Source organism: Arachis hypogaea, chromosome 15 (assembly GCF_003086295.3).
Source record: "Arachis hypogaea cultivar Tifrunner chromosome 15, arahy.Tifrunner.gnm2.J5K5, whole genome shotgun sequence".
Lineage (NCBI taxonomy): Eukaryota > Viridiplantae > Streptophyta > Magnoliopsida > Fabales > Fabaceae > Arachis > Arachis hypogaea.
Window position 1 is genome coordinate 131672221 of NC_092050.1, and position 15635 is coordinate 131687855.

The 15635-nt window shown below is 32.1% G+C and overlaps 2 protein-coding genes and 1 long non-coding RNA gene across 3 annotated transcripts; 1 reads left to right on the forward strand and 2 right to left on the reverse strand.

Annotated features, from left to right (window-relative positions):
* Nucleotides 1–3884: 3884 nt before the first annotated feature.
* On the reverse strand, nt 3885–6399 carry LOC140179542 (uncharacterized). The gene is made up of 4 exons (XR_011873052.1): nt 6097–6399; nt 5243–5393; nt 4650–4819; nt 3885–4113 (listed from the first exon to the last, which is right to left on the reverse strand). It is a non-coding gene; the product is annotated as an uncharacterized lncRNA (long non-coding RNA).
* Nucleotides 6400–7652: 1253 nt separating this feature from the next.
* Nucleotides 7653–9038, forward strand: LOC112748926 (uncharacterized). The gene is made up of 2 exons (XM_025797180.1): nt 7653–7741; nt 7841–9038. Exons 1-2 carry the CDS (start codon nt 7653–7655, stop codon nt 9036–9038), a joined length of 1287 nt encoding a protein of 428 aa, XP_025652965.1.
* A 1788-nt stretch (nt 9039–10826) lies between these two features.
* LOC112750718 (cytochrome P450 82A3) lies at nt 10827–14146 on the reverse strand. Its single transcript, XM_025799536.2, has 2 exons — nt 12832–14146; nt 10827–11771 (listed from the first exon to the last, which is right to left on the reverse strand). Exons 1-2 carry the CDS (start codon nt 13906–13908, stop codon nt 11139–11141), a joined length of 1710 nt encoding a protein of 569 aa, XP_025655321.1. The 5' UTR covers nt 13909–14146; the 3' UTR covers nt 10827–11138.
* Between the last annotated feature and the right edge of the window lie 1489 nt (nt 14147–15635).

The window sequence follows — 15635 nt, forward strand, 5'->3', positions numbered from 1 at the left end:
TATTTCGCTTTCATCTTACTCGCCATTAGACTTATGCTCAAATCCTCATCATGAAGATATTGTCGATCCATTCTTCCAAGAGAAAACATCTGTACAAATACTGGTGATATAAGAGTACCCAGGCGAAGAGTAGAATCGTAAAACATTTCCAGAAATGGTAAGACAAATTTGGCATAATCGCAATCTTATATTGAAGGTACTCATTTTCCTTTGTTTAATTCTTCAACAAACTTTTTGTTTTACATCTCTAACAATTTGGATGCTAATGCTTCAAGACTGCTACTAACATCAAGTATGTAGAGTTCTATCTTGTTTCAATATCTAGACAAACAAGACTTTTATGTGGAATATCCTCATATGCAATACATACCTTGAACCTAGTTAGTTTCGAATTTAAAGATGTGACATACTTTATAAGTATCTTAAATTTTAATGACAGAATCATTGAAGGGCGAGTGTCTTCATATGCGGTGCTGTGCACATATTTTAAATCTGATTGTGAATGATGGACTAAAGGAGATCAATGATTCAGTCACCAAAATTCGAGATACTTGTGAAGTATGTCAGATCTTCAAATTCAAAATCAACTAGGTTCAAGGTATGTATTGCATAAGAGAAATTTTTACATAAAAGTCTTGTTTGCCTCTATATTGAAATGCAATAGAACTCTAAATACTTAATGTTAGTAGCAGCCTTGAAGCATTAGAAAGCATTCGAATTGTTAGAGAGGCAAGACAAAAAATTTGTTGAAAAATTAAACAAAGGGAGAAGAGTATGCCAAGTCTGTCTTGTCATTTCTGAAAATGTTTTTTGATTTTACTCTTTGCATTTCTAAATCCTCTTATGTCACCAGTAATTTGTAGGATTCAACAATATCTTCATGATACTAATTTGAGCATAAGTCTGATAGTAAGTAAGATTATAACAAGTATGAAAAAAATCCAAAAACAATTAATATGTTACTGTTAATTGCTGTAGTTCTAGATCCTTGTCATAAATTGGATTATGTCGAGTGGTGTCTAGTTGATTCTTTTGGTGTGGAAGCGGAGTGGTGAATTAAAGACAAAATTGTCTTGTCTTCATTCACTCTACAATTTATATCAAGATGTAGATGAAGGAAATAAGATGATACCCTTCTTCAATTGGTGTAAGTGATAAGACTAAAGATATTTATGATATTGGGGTGGTTGTACCACTAATCAAGTGAACACAAATCCAATGCTAAATTTGACCTTGATTGTTATTTTAAATGAAGATTGTGAATCGAATGATAAATCTTTGGATATTGTAGAATGGTGGAAGATAAACTCGAATGGATTTTTTTTGTCCTTTCAAATATGGCACATGACGTATTGGCTATACAAATTTCAACCGTAACTTCCAAGTTTGCTTTTAGTATAGGAGGAAAAATTATTGATTCATATGATAATTCATTGACTTTCACTGTGATAGAAACTATTGTATATATTGAAGATTGGTTGAAAGGAGACTTTTTCTTTTCTCTTATACCTGAGAATTTAGAGGAGATTAAAAAAGACGAATAAGATAAATTGAATATTAAATTTGTCTCTTAAATTGATTTTTTTTTGTTATTATAGATTAAATATATTATATAATAATTTATTGATTATAAATATTTATTTTATAGATTTTTTAATTAATTAAGATGATAATTAGTTGCAATCTATAATTTGAATTCTATTAAAAGACTCTAATTTAGTTAGACTCTTGTATATATATTTGTATTTTTGTACAACCATCATTAAATTTTATGAACTTCAAAAGATTGTATAATAATATATCAAACAAGCACTGAATATTATTTTTTTACGCAGATATAATTTTTTAAAAGACATTACTTATTTAATGGGTCCACCTTCAATTGCGTTTAAAAATGACTAAAAAATTTAAATAATGATTGCCTATGTTTTTTTTTTTATTCTAAACATTTTAAGTATTAGACTTAATGAATGAATATTATTTCAAATAATTTGGTATGACTTAACTACTTACTTTTATTAGTATTTCTATATTTTTACCTTATTACTTGTTATATCCTAGAACTATTTATTCTTTAATGAAAATTTAAGATATTATTTTGTTATAATATATTCTTTGACCGGAATAAAAATAGTCCTAATGATAATTTATCTTTAGAATTTTAAAAGGTAGATATTGTCAAAAGTAAAATTAATATTTTGAAGTCTCAAACATTAATTTATAAGTTAAAATCAATTTTATATAATTTAAAAATATTAGTTTTTTAAAAAAAATCAATTTTTTGATTAAAAATTCTATTTAAAAAATTTGTTAAAAAATTAGATATTTTTTTTTACAAAAATCAATTTTTCAGTGCAACAACGGTTTATTTTTTTAAAATCGATTTTTATTTTTATAATCAGTTAAAAATCAGTTTTAAAATTTGCTAATTGATTAATAACTAGTTTTATCATATAAATCACCATGATTAATGATCCTAAAGCAAATTTTTTATTAGTTAAAAATAAGTTTAATTTTTTAAGTAGCCTTAACCATATACAAACCTATCTCTAGCATTCCTCTAATGAAAACAAAATAAGGAGCAAAATTCAAGGTGATGAAATCTATCTATAGATCTATTTATAGTATATAAAAGTTGATATCAACTTTTTTTACAATGACTTTAAGTTTTTTTTTTTTTTTTGCTAATAATACTACGTTAGCAATTTTAATGACTTAGCAAAAAATAGAATCAACCAATCATTCTTAAATAAATTTTTTTAAAAAAATAAAAAAACTTATATATTATTATCCAATAGAATAAAAAAGTATTAATTAAATGCAATAAACACATATTAAACATGGCATAATAATTATTATAAAAAAACTCATTTATAAATATTCAAATTCAACCATTTATACATATTAAGATTCTTACTACTAATTATTTAGTCTACTTATATACATAGTGCATAATATTCTTATTACTCTTTATTTCTTAATCCCTCGTACTAATTATTAAAAATTTCTCCAAGTCTATCTAAATTTAGCACACCTTACTATGTACATTTAAATATATCATAATTATAAAATTATGAATTAATTTTATATTATATTTTTACTGTTTTTCATTTTCATTTATTTTTTTTAACTTTTTTCTTTTAATTATTTTGTAATCGAAAAACACCACATGAAAAGATAAAATATAACAACTAAAACAAATATAAAAATAAAAACAATAAATACAACTCTAATATAAAAATCTATATCTTTTTTAAAAATAAATAAATTCAAATTTTTAAAATAATAAATTATATTTTAATTTGTAATACATTTTAGTTGAATAATTATATGAAATTATATATAACTTATGTACAGAAACACTAAGTATATTTTGCTCCATCCTAACAGAAAAGACATAGAGATACTGACAATAAATAATTTATTTTTCTTTTTTTATTATTCTTATTAATTTTTTATAATTATATTTTTTATTATTATATTTTTCTTCTTAAATTTTTTAATAAAAAAAAATATGAGAATAAATTCAACTTTTATAATTTGTTCTACTTTATCACCAAATAAAATACAAAAATACTAATTTTTATGTCTATGTTATTTGTGTTTTGTCTTTTTCCGTTCTCATAACCAGCCTAAATATTTGGTCGATTGGCACCCTTGTTCGCCGCCCTGCCCCCTCTTTCTCACGACTGCACCCGTAGCCGACCTCCCTCCTATTTGTTTCTATTTGGAAAATTTATGTGTTTCTATTTTCTTTAATATCGATTTCCCAAACTTGCTTGGGAAGATTTCCCTAACCGACAGTCATGGCCGGATTGAATCTTGACATACGAAGAACCATGCAGAAAACAATAACTAAATAAATAACCCAATCATAGTAGAAAAGCAAAATAATAGTGGCATGCTATAACACCCCGTATATGCACAACTAACCTGGGCAACTATGTCATTCATAGAGTCGCTAGCATCGTCATCACCTTCGCTCACACTCACAAAAGTTTAAGCAATCTGATATGGAGAAATGGGGTCTATGATGCCAGCAATATCATTTTCTGGTGAACAAGGACTGTGTGCTAGATCCCTAAGAGTTCTGACCAAAACATCTGCGCAATTCTGTAACAGTAGTTCAAAACAATGACTGGCCCGAATCAAGCTTGAAGGTGTTTTCCACACGACGATATCAGAGGGAAACTTTTACATCATAAATTACATATATGACCCTTTTTTACATGCCTCTGCATAAGTATCCATTACTTACAGAAAACAAGCTTTACTTGCACATGCTTCTAGAAATTGGAAGCTAGTCTTTGAAAAAATTTAAAGATAGCATAATAATAGCTTCTAAGAAAAGCCAAATACTATTTAAATAAAACGAAAATTACCAAAAATAAATGTCAAATTATACAAAGCAGTTACAAAATAACTTCATTAAATTTCCCAACACTTGTTCAAGAATACACATAGATTATAATTCGCAAATACCAACATGACTCCTAATGCATTATAAATAAGTTGATATTGCAGCGTAGAATATTCTGCTGCTAAGTCTATGGTAGAAAAGTTTACTTTATTTATATATCATAATAGGTTTTGAGGTCGAGTTGGGATAACTAAAAACTTGACGACATATAAGAGATGTGTAAAATTACCTTTCGAACTTGGTCAAGTGTTTCTGGGCTAATTTTACAGAGATCTGTACAAAGCTGAACCCCAATGATCAAAACTACATGATGCTTCTCCCTTAATAATGCAATAGTGGAATTGATAAAATTTTCTTCGAAGTCTGGAACTATCTTGATGGTGCTTATAGAACATAATGCTGCCAGTATAATAGTGAGCATAGTTATTTGACAGGAATGAGAAAAATGATAACTCAAGAAGTTTTTTTTTTTTTTTTAATTTTTGTTATGATGATAAGACAAGATCGTTTATATTTATGCCTTATATTAATGCAAGTACCACCAACATACTTCTAATATATATGAATTAATTCAGCACGCAACAAATACCATACGAAGACACTATGTCACTATTACAATTTGATTTTAGTTGGATTGAAAAATTAGACTTCCAATTTAATCTGCTTGTACTTCTCATCCAAAACAGTTGACCAGTTACAGTTGATCCGTTAGCAACAACGAGAATACTATCCCATAACAGAACCAAATAACTACCGGAAATGGAGTTCGAGGAAAAAAAAAACAAAAATAAAAATGCAAAAGAACTGAGCTATAAGAATCACCAAGGAATTAACCATGCAAGGAGTGTAAGCTCCAGAGGAATTCTCAACTGTTGTGGTCCATACTCCATTTGCTACTGGCTGACAGTACCAATCCACTGGCTCTAAAGACAATGCTATAAACTTCTTTCTTCTTTGGCAGCGAGATGAGACCCTAAACCCAATAACCAATCAGAATCAGCTGCGCCTCGAATGAGTGCATATAACCCGAAACAAGCAATCAAATTAAACTTGGTTACAGTTCCAACAGCAACTTGCAGAACTTATTTCTATTTCCATTTCTTTTATTTCAGCCTCAAAAGGAGAAGGGGGGGGGGGAAGAATCTGTTTTGTGCATCCATTTCTGAATTGAGGGAGCAAACCTCATCATCAGAAAATTTCTCAAAATTTGAATATTATACTCAGAAGATATCAAAACAAAAGGTACCAACTTTAACTATGCTCCAGTGCAAAAATTGCAAATAATCCCAACTGGGTTAGAAAATTAAATGCAAGATCTAAGACCAAGAACAGGGGAGAGGAAAAGAAGACCCTGATCATTCAGATAAAGGAAAAAAACGCCACTTTCTTTTAATTTCCACAAACAGAAATGGTGAAGTTATGATAGGAACTTGATCAACCAAATCATGAAAGAGAGAATGAGAACATAACACAAAATTCATTTGTAAAAGCCTCTCTGTTCTTGTAACCCAGCATCAAATCCGCTTGCTCTGCCTCCAAGAACAATTTCTTCTCTTCAAATGTTAGAACTCCTTTCATCTAACCAAAAATCGATCTTTTCTTTTAGAGAAATAAAAGAAATTTTGCAATTGCTTTGAGACTCGGAAACCCTTAAAGGTGAAAGTTTTGGTTAATACCCGGGAGATTCGGCAACAGCCTTCAAGTTGCGATGGTTTTGCTGGTTGCACGTCATGTTAACCATCATGTTGAAGACGTTACCCCAGTTTAAGTAGCGTATCGGAGAACAACAAGCACACATCTGAGAGAGAGAGAGAGAGAGAGCAAAGATTCGGATGTTGATGTGTGTGTGTTTGAATTTGAATTTTGGTGATCACAAATTGTGAATTTGTGAATGGAAGTGAAGGAGCGGCAACGGTCGAAATTTTCGGCTATGTGTGAGACTGTGAGAGTGAGTGTCCGTGGGTGCTATAGGCGGCTGATTTGTTGGTACCAATTGTTTTGGGACTAACATTGGATTTTTTTTAGGGTAAATTATCAGCATAAATCATTTGCATTTTAATTTATCAAATTATAATATTTAAATATTGTATACGCAAATGAAACTTTTATATTATTATAAAAATCGTGATAAGGGATTTTGGATTGTTAATACATGTAAATCGTTAGAGGGGTATAGCTGTTTACGTTTAAATAAAATAAAAAAGAAACTGCGACACTCATTCCAGCAGTTTCTTTTCGAAGTCCAACAATGCATAAACCGCGAGAGGGATATAGTGGTTTATGCATATACAAAAACGCCTATAAATACCAAGCAGGAGGAAGTGGTGTGATGGTAGAGAGTCATTTTCACAGATTTACAAATGAATAGTGAGGAGAGTTTTTTTGTTCTAATTCATTGCTCTGGAAAAATAAAAAAAAAAGGCACGGTGTTAAGTTCACTGATAGAGAATCGGTGAGTGTTTTTATCCGGCCAACAAATATTTTTTCAGAACTAAAGACGAGTATATTACAAAAGGCGTGGTTGTGTGGAGCGAAGTGGGTGAAGAAGGTGTTCTACAAGATTCCGATTGTGGTTGTGTCAACTGGTGTGCAGTATGAAACATTTGTGATAGGACCGGACGAAGATATGCAGGTTTTATTTTATTGTCAGCGCAGTTTTTCGGAAGTGAAAATACACGAGCTGTATGCCAAGTTGGAAGATGGTGTCGATAGTTACGAGGCATCAACGCCGAATCCTCAATTGACGACAGTGGGGGTGCTTCTACTTCGATGCATGTCGTTGCACTTGGTTGTCTGTTGGCTGATCCTCCATCTATTGTAGCTGGGATAGCTAGGTCACCCCGTATGATTCCGGGTATTTTAGGTGACGGTCAACCGGATCAGGTTGAAAATGCGATGCGAAAGGATGATTCAGACGGTGAGCCAGCTCACATCGTGGGGGACAGTGATGAGGATACTCCTCAAAACTTACCTACACATCAAGGGTCATCCAGTTTTGGGTCACAACAACACCCTCCACATTTCTCAACGCTGAACATGGAAGCCATCGGTTAGCAACCAGACATAGATCCTACCTTTGAAGGTCAAGGATCACACAAGAAAAATCCTTCTAGGGAATTTTAGATTGGCCAATCTTTCCAGACTAAGGAGGAAGTTGTATTGAGCATAAAGGATTATAGCATCCGTCGTAGAGTTGAGTACCGGGTGATAGAGTCAGATCATCTGAAATATCATGGGAGATGCAAGGAGTTCGGGAAAAGGTTGCACGTGGATGATTCGCATCACACTTCGGCAGCGAAAGAGGACTTGGGAGGTTAGAAGGTACAACGGATCTCACACTTGCTTGGCCACATCGATTTTGAGCGATCACCGATAGCTCGATCATTATGTCATTTGTGCAAGGATCTTTTCGTTGGTTAGAGCCAATGCAGCGGTTACGATAAACGTGTTGCAAGAAGCTATTGAGGCAACCTACGGATTCAAGCCTAGTTACAGGAAGGTGTGGATGGCAAAACAGAAGGCAACTGCACAAATCTACGGGGATTGGGAAGAGTCGTATGCCGAGTTGCCCCGTTGGATCCTTGGTGTGCAATCCACGATGGATGGAACCGTGGCGCTATTGAAGACTTCTCCGGTACGTGTCGGTGATCAGGTTGATGAGTCTACAGTGTACTTTCATCGTCTTTTTTGGATATTTTCTCCATGCATTGAGGTATTTAGACATTGCAAGCCACTAGTCAGCATCGACGAGACTCATTTGTGTGGGAAGTACGGCGGCACTTTGCTTCTGGCTATCGCACAAGATGGTAACTTGAATATCTTGCCCATTGTCTTTGCACTTGTGGAAGGCGAGAATGCGGAGCCCTGGGATTTTTTCTTATCCAACTTGCGTCAACATGTGATCCCACAAGAAGGTATTCTGGTGATCTCTGACAGGCACAATGACATTAAGGTTACACTGGAGGCACCTGACAGTGGTTGGCTACCACCTTATGCATATAGAGCGTTTTGCATTCATCACGTTGCAGCTAATTTCGCCCTCAGTTTCAAGGGTCAGGATACGAGATTGCTACTTATGAATGCAGCTTATGCCAACACTGAGGCAGAATTTGACTATTGGTTTGATATTATGAGGACTGAGAATTCGACCATGTGTGATTGGACGAACAGAATGGGGTACGATAAGTGGACCCAACACCAGGATGGAGGCAGATGGTTCGGCCACATGACGACGAACATATCCGAGTGCGTTAATCATGTATTGAAGGGCACACAAAATCTGTCGATCACTGCATTGGTGAAGTCCACATACAGAAGGCTTGTAGAACTTCTTGTCATTCGAGGACAGACGGCAGAGGCACAATTGGGAACTGGGCACCAGTTTTGCCAAGCTTTGGTGAAGGCAATAGAGTGCAACTTGAGAGATTCGAGATGTTTTACTGTCACTCTGTTTGATAGGCATCAATCTGAGTATACTGTGGCTAAGATGACCCCTACCAGTAACTTCTCGCTCGGTAAATATCGGGTTTCCCTCAGGGATTGCATGTGTGACTGCGGGTACTTTCAGGCTCTCCATTACCCGTGCTGCCATGCGATCTCATACTGTGCTCAGTCCTGATTGAATTGGGTTACATACGTTCATGAAGTTTATAGCATAAGTAAGGTGTTTAGTGTATACCGGATGGAATTTTCGCCGCCTATTCTAGATGGACTTTGGCCACCTTATGACAGTTCGACTGTTGTGGCCTCTGCAGACAGCCAGAACACGCTCATCGGAATTGGCCTCAACGAGGCTCCACGGCCGGATGTGATGCATAGCTGTCATGATGTTGTTGGTTTTGTTTCTGTTGCTCCTTTTGTATTTGTGTTGTCTTTATTTTAGTCCATGTCGTCCTTGTGATCAAGTTTTTATTGTTCCTCCTTTATGTTTCGTGTTTCTCTATATAGTTGTGATTCTCTTGAGTAAAGTTAATTTCATTATGTTTGTGATTCTCTTGAGTACATGAAACTAATTTCATTATATTTATCATTCAATGTATGATGTGCCATCCAAACATGAAATTGTGAAAATCTGAATAAGCAAACTGACAAAGTCATACACATAATGAAGTCAGCATACATGAAACTAAACATAAATAAACATAAATAACATACTCATAAGTATATGAAACTAAATATAAATAAGCAACTACTGATCTTGCTCGTCATTATCGTAGTGTCAATAACTACCTTTTGAGTAGTCCCACCTTTAGTGATGGTTGGTTACTCCGTTTTGATAGGGAGGTTATTGAGATCTCCTTTCTAAATAAATAGAAAAGATTGTAAGAGCTAGTTAATGATTCAGATTGTAGAAGTTATGAGGTCGGGTAAGTGTCGATCCGGGTAAATATCTATCGATTCGGCCTTATTCGTTTGGGCTTGGCTAAGCGATGAGTCAGGGTATGAACACATATAAATATGGAATTTAATTTATTTATTTAAAAGAAATCCCCAATTTTGTATAATTATATTTTCAATTTATTTACTTAAGCAAGCAACAAAAGAACAATTTAATTTACACTTTTGTAAGTTTTTTATTTATATTTTTTTTCTTCTATGTCGTGTTCCTTTGTAAAATTTCAATTTTCAAATACAGGCCATTCCTTTTATGCAGTGTTGATTAATTGAGACAATTGTAAGTTCAAATTCATTTATATGAACCAATTTCCTTTACTTCTGTAACTTGGAAGAGAACACTACAGTTATGGTTAGGACTTATGAAGATACGAGCTAGTAAGTGCATAAGGTGCTGTTTCTTTGAAAAATAAGAAGTGTGTGTAAAATTTAGCTAAATTGCATTCAGATTTAGCTAACATATGACTCATGTATGCAGGATGATACTGTCCTCAACCATTGGCTAGTAAATGGAAAACACTATGTACAGACCAGGTTAAAATCCATTAGTTTACAGTTAAAATTTGCATGCCTTACTAATTGTTCTGTAATTTTATCAACTTTATATTCTATTTGGTTGTCCATCGTGCAGTATGTCTCAATCTTTTTAAATAAGGAACCTAATGCCAATATCAACACTGGTGATTCCTCTTAAACTAGTACTATATCTTAACAACACTGATTTTGGTTTGTAAATTCACCTCCAAAATGTTATATAGAACAGATAAATTTTTCAAACCCACAATTAGTAGAACTTATAAATTCTGCAGCTGCTAATCTTGTAACTTGAAATGATGATTGAGGAATGTAATTTCCATTATTTTGGTACCATCATGTTATAGCCTATATGAAGGGTTTTAATCCTATGTTGCTAACTTGTTAGCATTGAACAATGCAATAAAGTGATAAACAGCTATGTAGTGAGAAGTTACTTGGCTAATTACCATTTATTCAACAGCAATTGCAAAAGAAATTTTATCGATAGCTATACTTTTGTATATTAATACTCATCAAAGTGGAGTATAGTAGTAATATGATAAGAGTACAATCATATTAACTCAGTATAAAGTCAAGCCAAAATTTAACAAGCATAACCAAAAGCACTTACTACTTATTAGACCACTAACCACACTAAGATATTTCAATAGATCATCATCCAACTTCACAAGCTAAGGTGTAGGCTATAACTTGTCTGGAATTCCAAATCAAATCTTCTGCACTATACTTCATAGCTTCATATGGTTGTAGCACACGAACACCGACATATACTACTAAGTACTAAAGATTACGTGGTTTCATAACAAGCTTGAGCCAAACATGGCTTGATGAGAATCTCAATTGGAGTAGCTTTAGCATAAGACAGTCCAAGGATACCAGTCATATCAATTGCTTCATCAGAAGATGGTTTCAAAATCTCAAACGAGTGCAAGAACCTGGCCAGAGCAAAGTGAACCATTTGAAGTGCAAACGACATTCCAGGACACATCCTTCTACCACTTCCAAATGGCAAAAGCTCGAAATGCTGACCCTTAAGGTCTGTGTCTCTGTGAGTTGTGAGGAACCTCTCTGGCTTGAATTCCAAGGGATCTGACCAAATACTAGGATCAGTTTGAATCTTCCATATATTTGTAATTAGTCGAGATCCTTTTTTAACATAAAATCCACCTAAAGTGCAACTCTCTGTGAATTCACGTGGTCCTCCAAGAGGACCTGCTGGATATAATCTTAGTGTCTCTTTCACTATGGCTTGAAGATACACTAATTTGTTTAAATCTGACTCCGTTATGCATCTCTCTTTTCCAATTTGACTATCCAGTTCTTCTTTTACTTTTTTTAGTGTACGAGGATTTCTTAATAACAAACTTAGTGCCCATGTAAGAGTAACACCAGTTGTATCAGTTCCTCCCACGATCATTGCCTGCAAAAAAAGGTTTACCAAATTAATCAGAAAAAAAGTGCTAGTATAATTAATTAATTTTCTCAACATGATTGTTCTGAAAAACAGGACACTTAGTCAAATGGTATAAAACCAATAATAGTCAAATTAGTTTACTCGTTTTTAATTGAATTACACAACTTTGTACTGATTCGCAAATTTCAATATGTTGATCATTTCCTTTACTTATTTTCTAATTTAGAAAAATGAAAGTAAGAAATAACACTAGAATAAAAATAAAACTAACTTTTGACATATGTTTGACTAGAGTTGTATGTAAGCTATACTATAAGCAACCAGCAATAGAATAAACAATAAATATCAACTATGCTATACATACGGAAAAAAATTAGCCACCAAAATAAATTATTAATATAAATATATACTAAAATATAAAATACATATTAAAAATAAATTAAATAATACATGTATTTATATACAAATATATAATAACTAATTTGTTGACTAATTTTTTATATCCATATAACATTTTTTAAATAAATCATAGACAAAGTGACAAACAATAACAATAAGCCATAGTATTGAAGTTAACATAAAATTTTGAAGAATAAATTATGGTTTTTGTCCTTAAAGTTTGTGAAAAATTTTAAAAATATTTTTAATTTTTTTTTAATTTTGTCCCAAATATTTTTTATTCGTATCAAATAAACTCCAGACAGTTAATTTTTGAAAAAAAATAGGACTAATCCATTAATAATACATGATAATTATCTCTGATTTATTTGGGTTGATGGTTATTCTTATAAAATTGTTGATAATTAGTGCTAAATTTTTTAAAAAATTATCCGTTAAGAGTATATTTGATACAAATCGAAATTTTTTTGACAAAATTAAAACAAAATAAAATTTAAGAATATTTATAAAATTTTTAACAAACTTTGAAAAAATATATTTTATCCAATTTTAAGGACGTATTTTTAGATTTTTAAAGTACATTTTTAATTTTTAAATATATTGAACTTTTATTAGTTGATTATTAACTCCTAATAAAATCGTACACAACTTAAAAATAAACTCATACCATTGTTGTGGCTTTAATTATAGTATCAGCATCAAACCCATGAATCTTTTTTTTTCCGATAATGGAAATCATAACATCCATGAAGTCACGTTCACTGGTAGCCTTTTCACCGAAACTTCTTCTATGCTCCTCTAACCATTCATTCAAAACACTGTCCAATTCCTTAGCAGTTCTTTTCATGGCTCTCTCATGGCCTCCCAAATCCATCCACCTGAGCGCAGGAATAGCGTCTCCCACAGTAAATAACCCCAAAAGATGCATAAAATCTTCGATTAATTTTAAACACTTCTTCGCCTTTTCCTCGCCGCCGGCCGCCGACACAGCATCCGTGGTAGCACCACCAAAGTATCTCTTTCCAGCAATCATTCTAAGAACCGTGTTGAAGGTCAGTTGCGAAAACCATTCTTTCATCTCCACCGACACATAACCGTCATCATCAGAATTATAAGACTCCTTGTTTTTCTTTCTGGACCAAAGACTATAGAGCTCGTTAATGGAAGCTTGAACTTCAGAGACGCGAACGTGGCCTAGTAGCTCTATTTGGCGGTTCGAGAGTAGCTCTAACGTTGCGATCTTGCGAAGCTCGCGCCAGTATGGACCGTACGGTCCTAAACCGAAAACGGCGAAGTTGTAAGAAAGGTTCTCAATTGCAACGGTTTTGGGGCGAGACGAAACGGCCATGTCGTTTATGGTGAAACACTCTTTGGCCATTTCCCAGTTGCTGAGTACTATGGTCTTTGTAGCGCCGAACTTGATGGTGAAAAGAGGTCCGTATTTATCAGCCATGGTGCCTAAAGTCAAGTGGAGTGGCTGTGAACCGCGCAACAATGGAAGGTGACCCAGTATAGGCCACGCACCAGCTGCCATGGGAGGTTCTTTGAGGTTACCACCACGTTTGAAGGGACGAAAGAGAAGTATATAGAGCAAGACTATTAGAGAAAGTATTCCGATTATTGCGGTGGGGTTTATGTAATTTAAGACTGAATCCATTTTCCCTCTGTTTTTCTCACTGGATGTCGGTTTGTGTTTGGAGTTGCTAGATATGACTTTTCTTGTGTGACTGAACACCCGAAACATAGATAAGGATAAAAATAGAATTGATCTCTTATTACATAGATACCGATAAAATAGAATTGACTCTTATTTATAATATCTAAAAGTCGTAAATGTATTTTTAAATAAATTTGAATAAGACAATTTTCTTTTTGTTACAGATCTGTCATCTTTCCTTTCGATGTTCCTACATTTAAAATTTTCGCCGATGGTGGTCACTGGTCAGTAATGGTGCTCGGCAACCACGGGCTGTGATATTGTTGGTGGTGAGAGGAATACAGGGTGATGAAAAGGAACAAAAATGAATTAAAAAGTAAAAACAAAATTAACTTAGTTATTTATTGCCGATTATCATCCATTTTTTAAAGGAGACCATTCAGGTAAAAACGTCTAAAACATCTTTTTTTTAAAGATGTTTTCATGTTGTATTTTAATTAGTTTTTATATAATTTATTCGGTGTTCCTCGTCACATATTATTAAATTACTCAAAAAAATTTCTTTCTAGAAACAATAAAAAATATTTAATTTGGACTAAAATAAAAAAAATAATAAATTAATTATTAGATTTTTTTAAAAATATTATTTACATAAAAAAATATATCACATTTATCAAAATATATATATATAAAACAAGCTCTTAAAATTTTTATAAATAAAAAAAATAATTAATTTATATTCGTATAATATATAAAATAATTACTATATTATTATTATTATATTATATATTAAGATTCACTAATTTAAATTTTTTTTTATTTTTAATATAAGCATTAGAAATAAATAAAATTTTTATAACTAAATGTAGTGTAACAAAATATATATAATATTAATTAGTTCTTAAAAAATTCTAAAAAAATAGTTTTTTTCATTTTAGTAAAATAACTATTTATTAAAGTAGACAAATTAATTATTTTCTTCTCATATACAATTTTTTTAAAACATAAAAGTAATTAATTAGGACATTAGTTAAGATAATTAAAGTCACTATTTCATTAAATTTTTAATTTAAAGAAAAATCCTAGTTAATTTTGGTATAGAAATTTTAAATTTGAAAATATTGATAAAAATTATGTTGAATTTTGATTTATTTGATTCTCATTTAAATTAATCACTACATAAGTTAAAGTTCTGTTTTGAAGTTATATTCGAGCTTTAATCTGATTTTTAAAGTTTTAATTTACTTAGTTTGATTTTTTAACTTAGGTATCCGTGACTCATATTAGGATTTTAAGTGTTTAATTGAAAAAAAAATAAGGTGAAAAAATTTCAATTGTCACATCAAACAGTCGCTAGAATGTATAATGTAACAGTCGTTAGTCCATCTCAGCATGTCGTTAACGATTTTGTGAGACAGTGACAAAAATAAGATTAGGAACCAATGTGAGTAATAACTATTAAGTTGGGAGACTAAATTGAGTAAATCGAAATTTTTGAAATTAGATTGAAACATAGTTGTTAGAACCGAACCAGTGATCGAACCGGTCAAGCTACTGGTTCACTGGTTTATTGGTTCAACCGATAAATCACTGGTTGAACTGATAAAACCGATCTCACATAAATATAAAATATAAAATAGTTAAAAACTTAAAATTAAAATTTGAAATGCATATCTTCACTAACATTTTATGAAGAATCAAGTCTCAACTTCTAAAAATAACTAATATAAAAAATCATAAAATTTTAATACTACAATAGTATCTTATTTTGACACAATAAAAAATAATTAATTCACAAATTAAAGCCTATCATC

Excerpts from the sequence above, each read along its gene's own strand:
- LOC112748926 (XM_025797180.1), top strand. The coding sequence starts at position 7,653 with ATGGGAGATGCAAGGAGTTCGGGAAAAGGTTGCACGTGGATGATTCGC. Across the intron at positions 7,742-7,840 it reads AGGACTTGGGAGGTTAGAAG|AGCCAATGCAGCGGTTACGA; the intron begins GTACAACGGATC and ends TTCGTTGGTTAG.
- LOC112750718 (XM_025799536.2), bottom strand. The coding sequence starts at position 13,908 with ATGTTTCGGGTGTTCAGTCACACAAGAAAAGTCATATCTAGCAACTCC. Across the intron at positions 11,772-12,831 it reads TAATTAAAGCCACAACAATG|GCAATGATCGTGGGAGGAAC; the intron begins GTATGAGTTTAT and ends CTTTTTTTGCAG.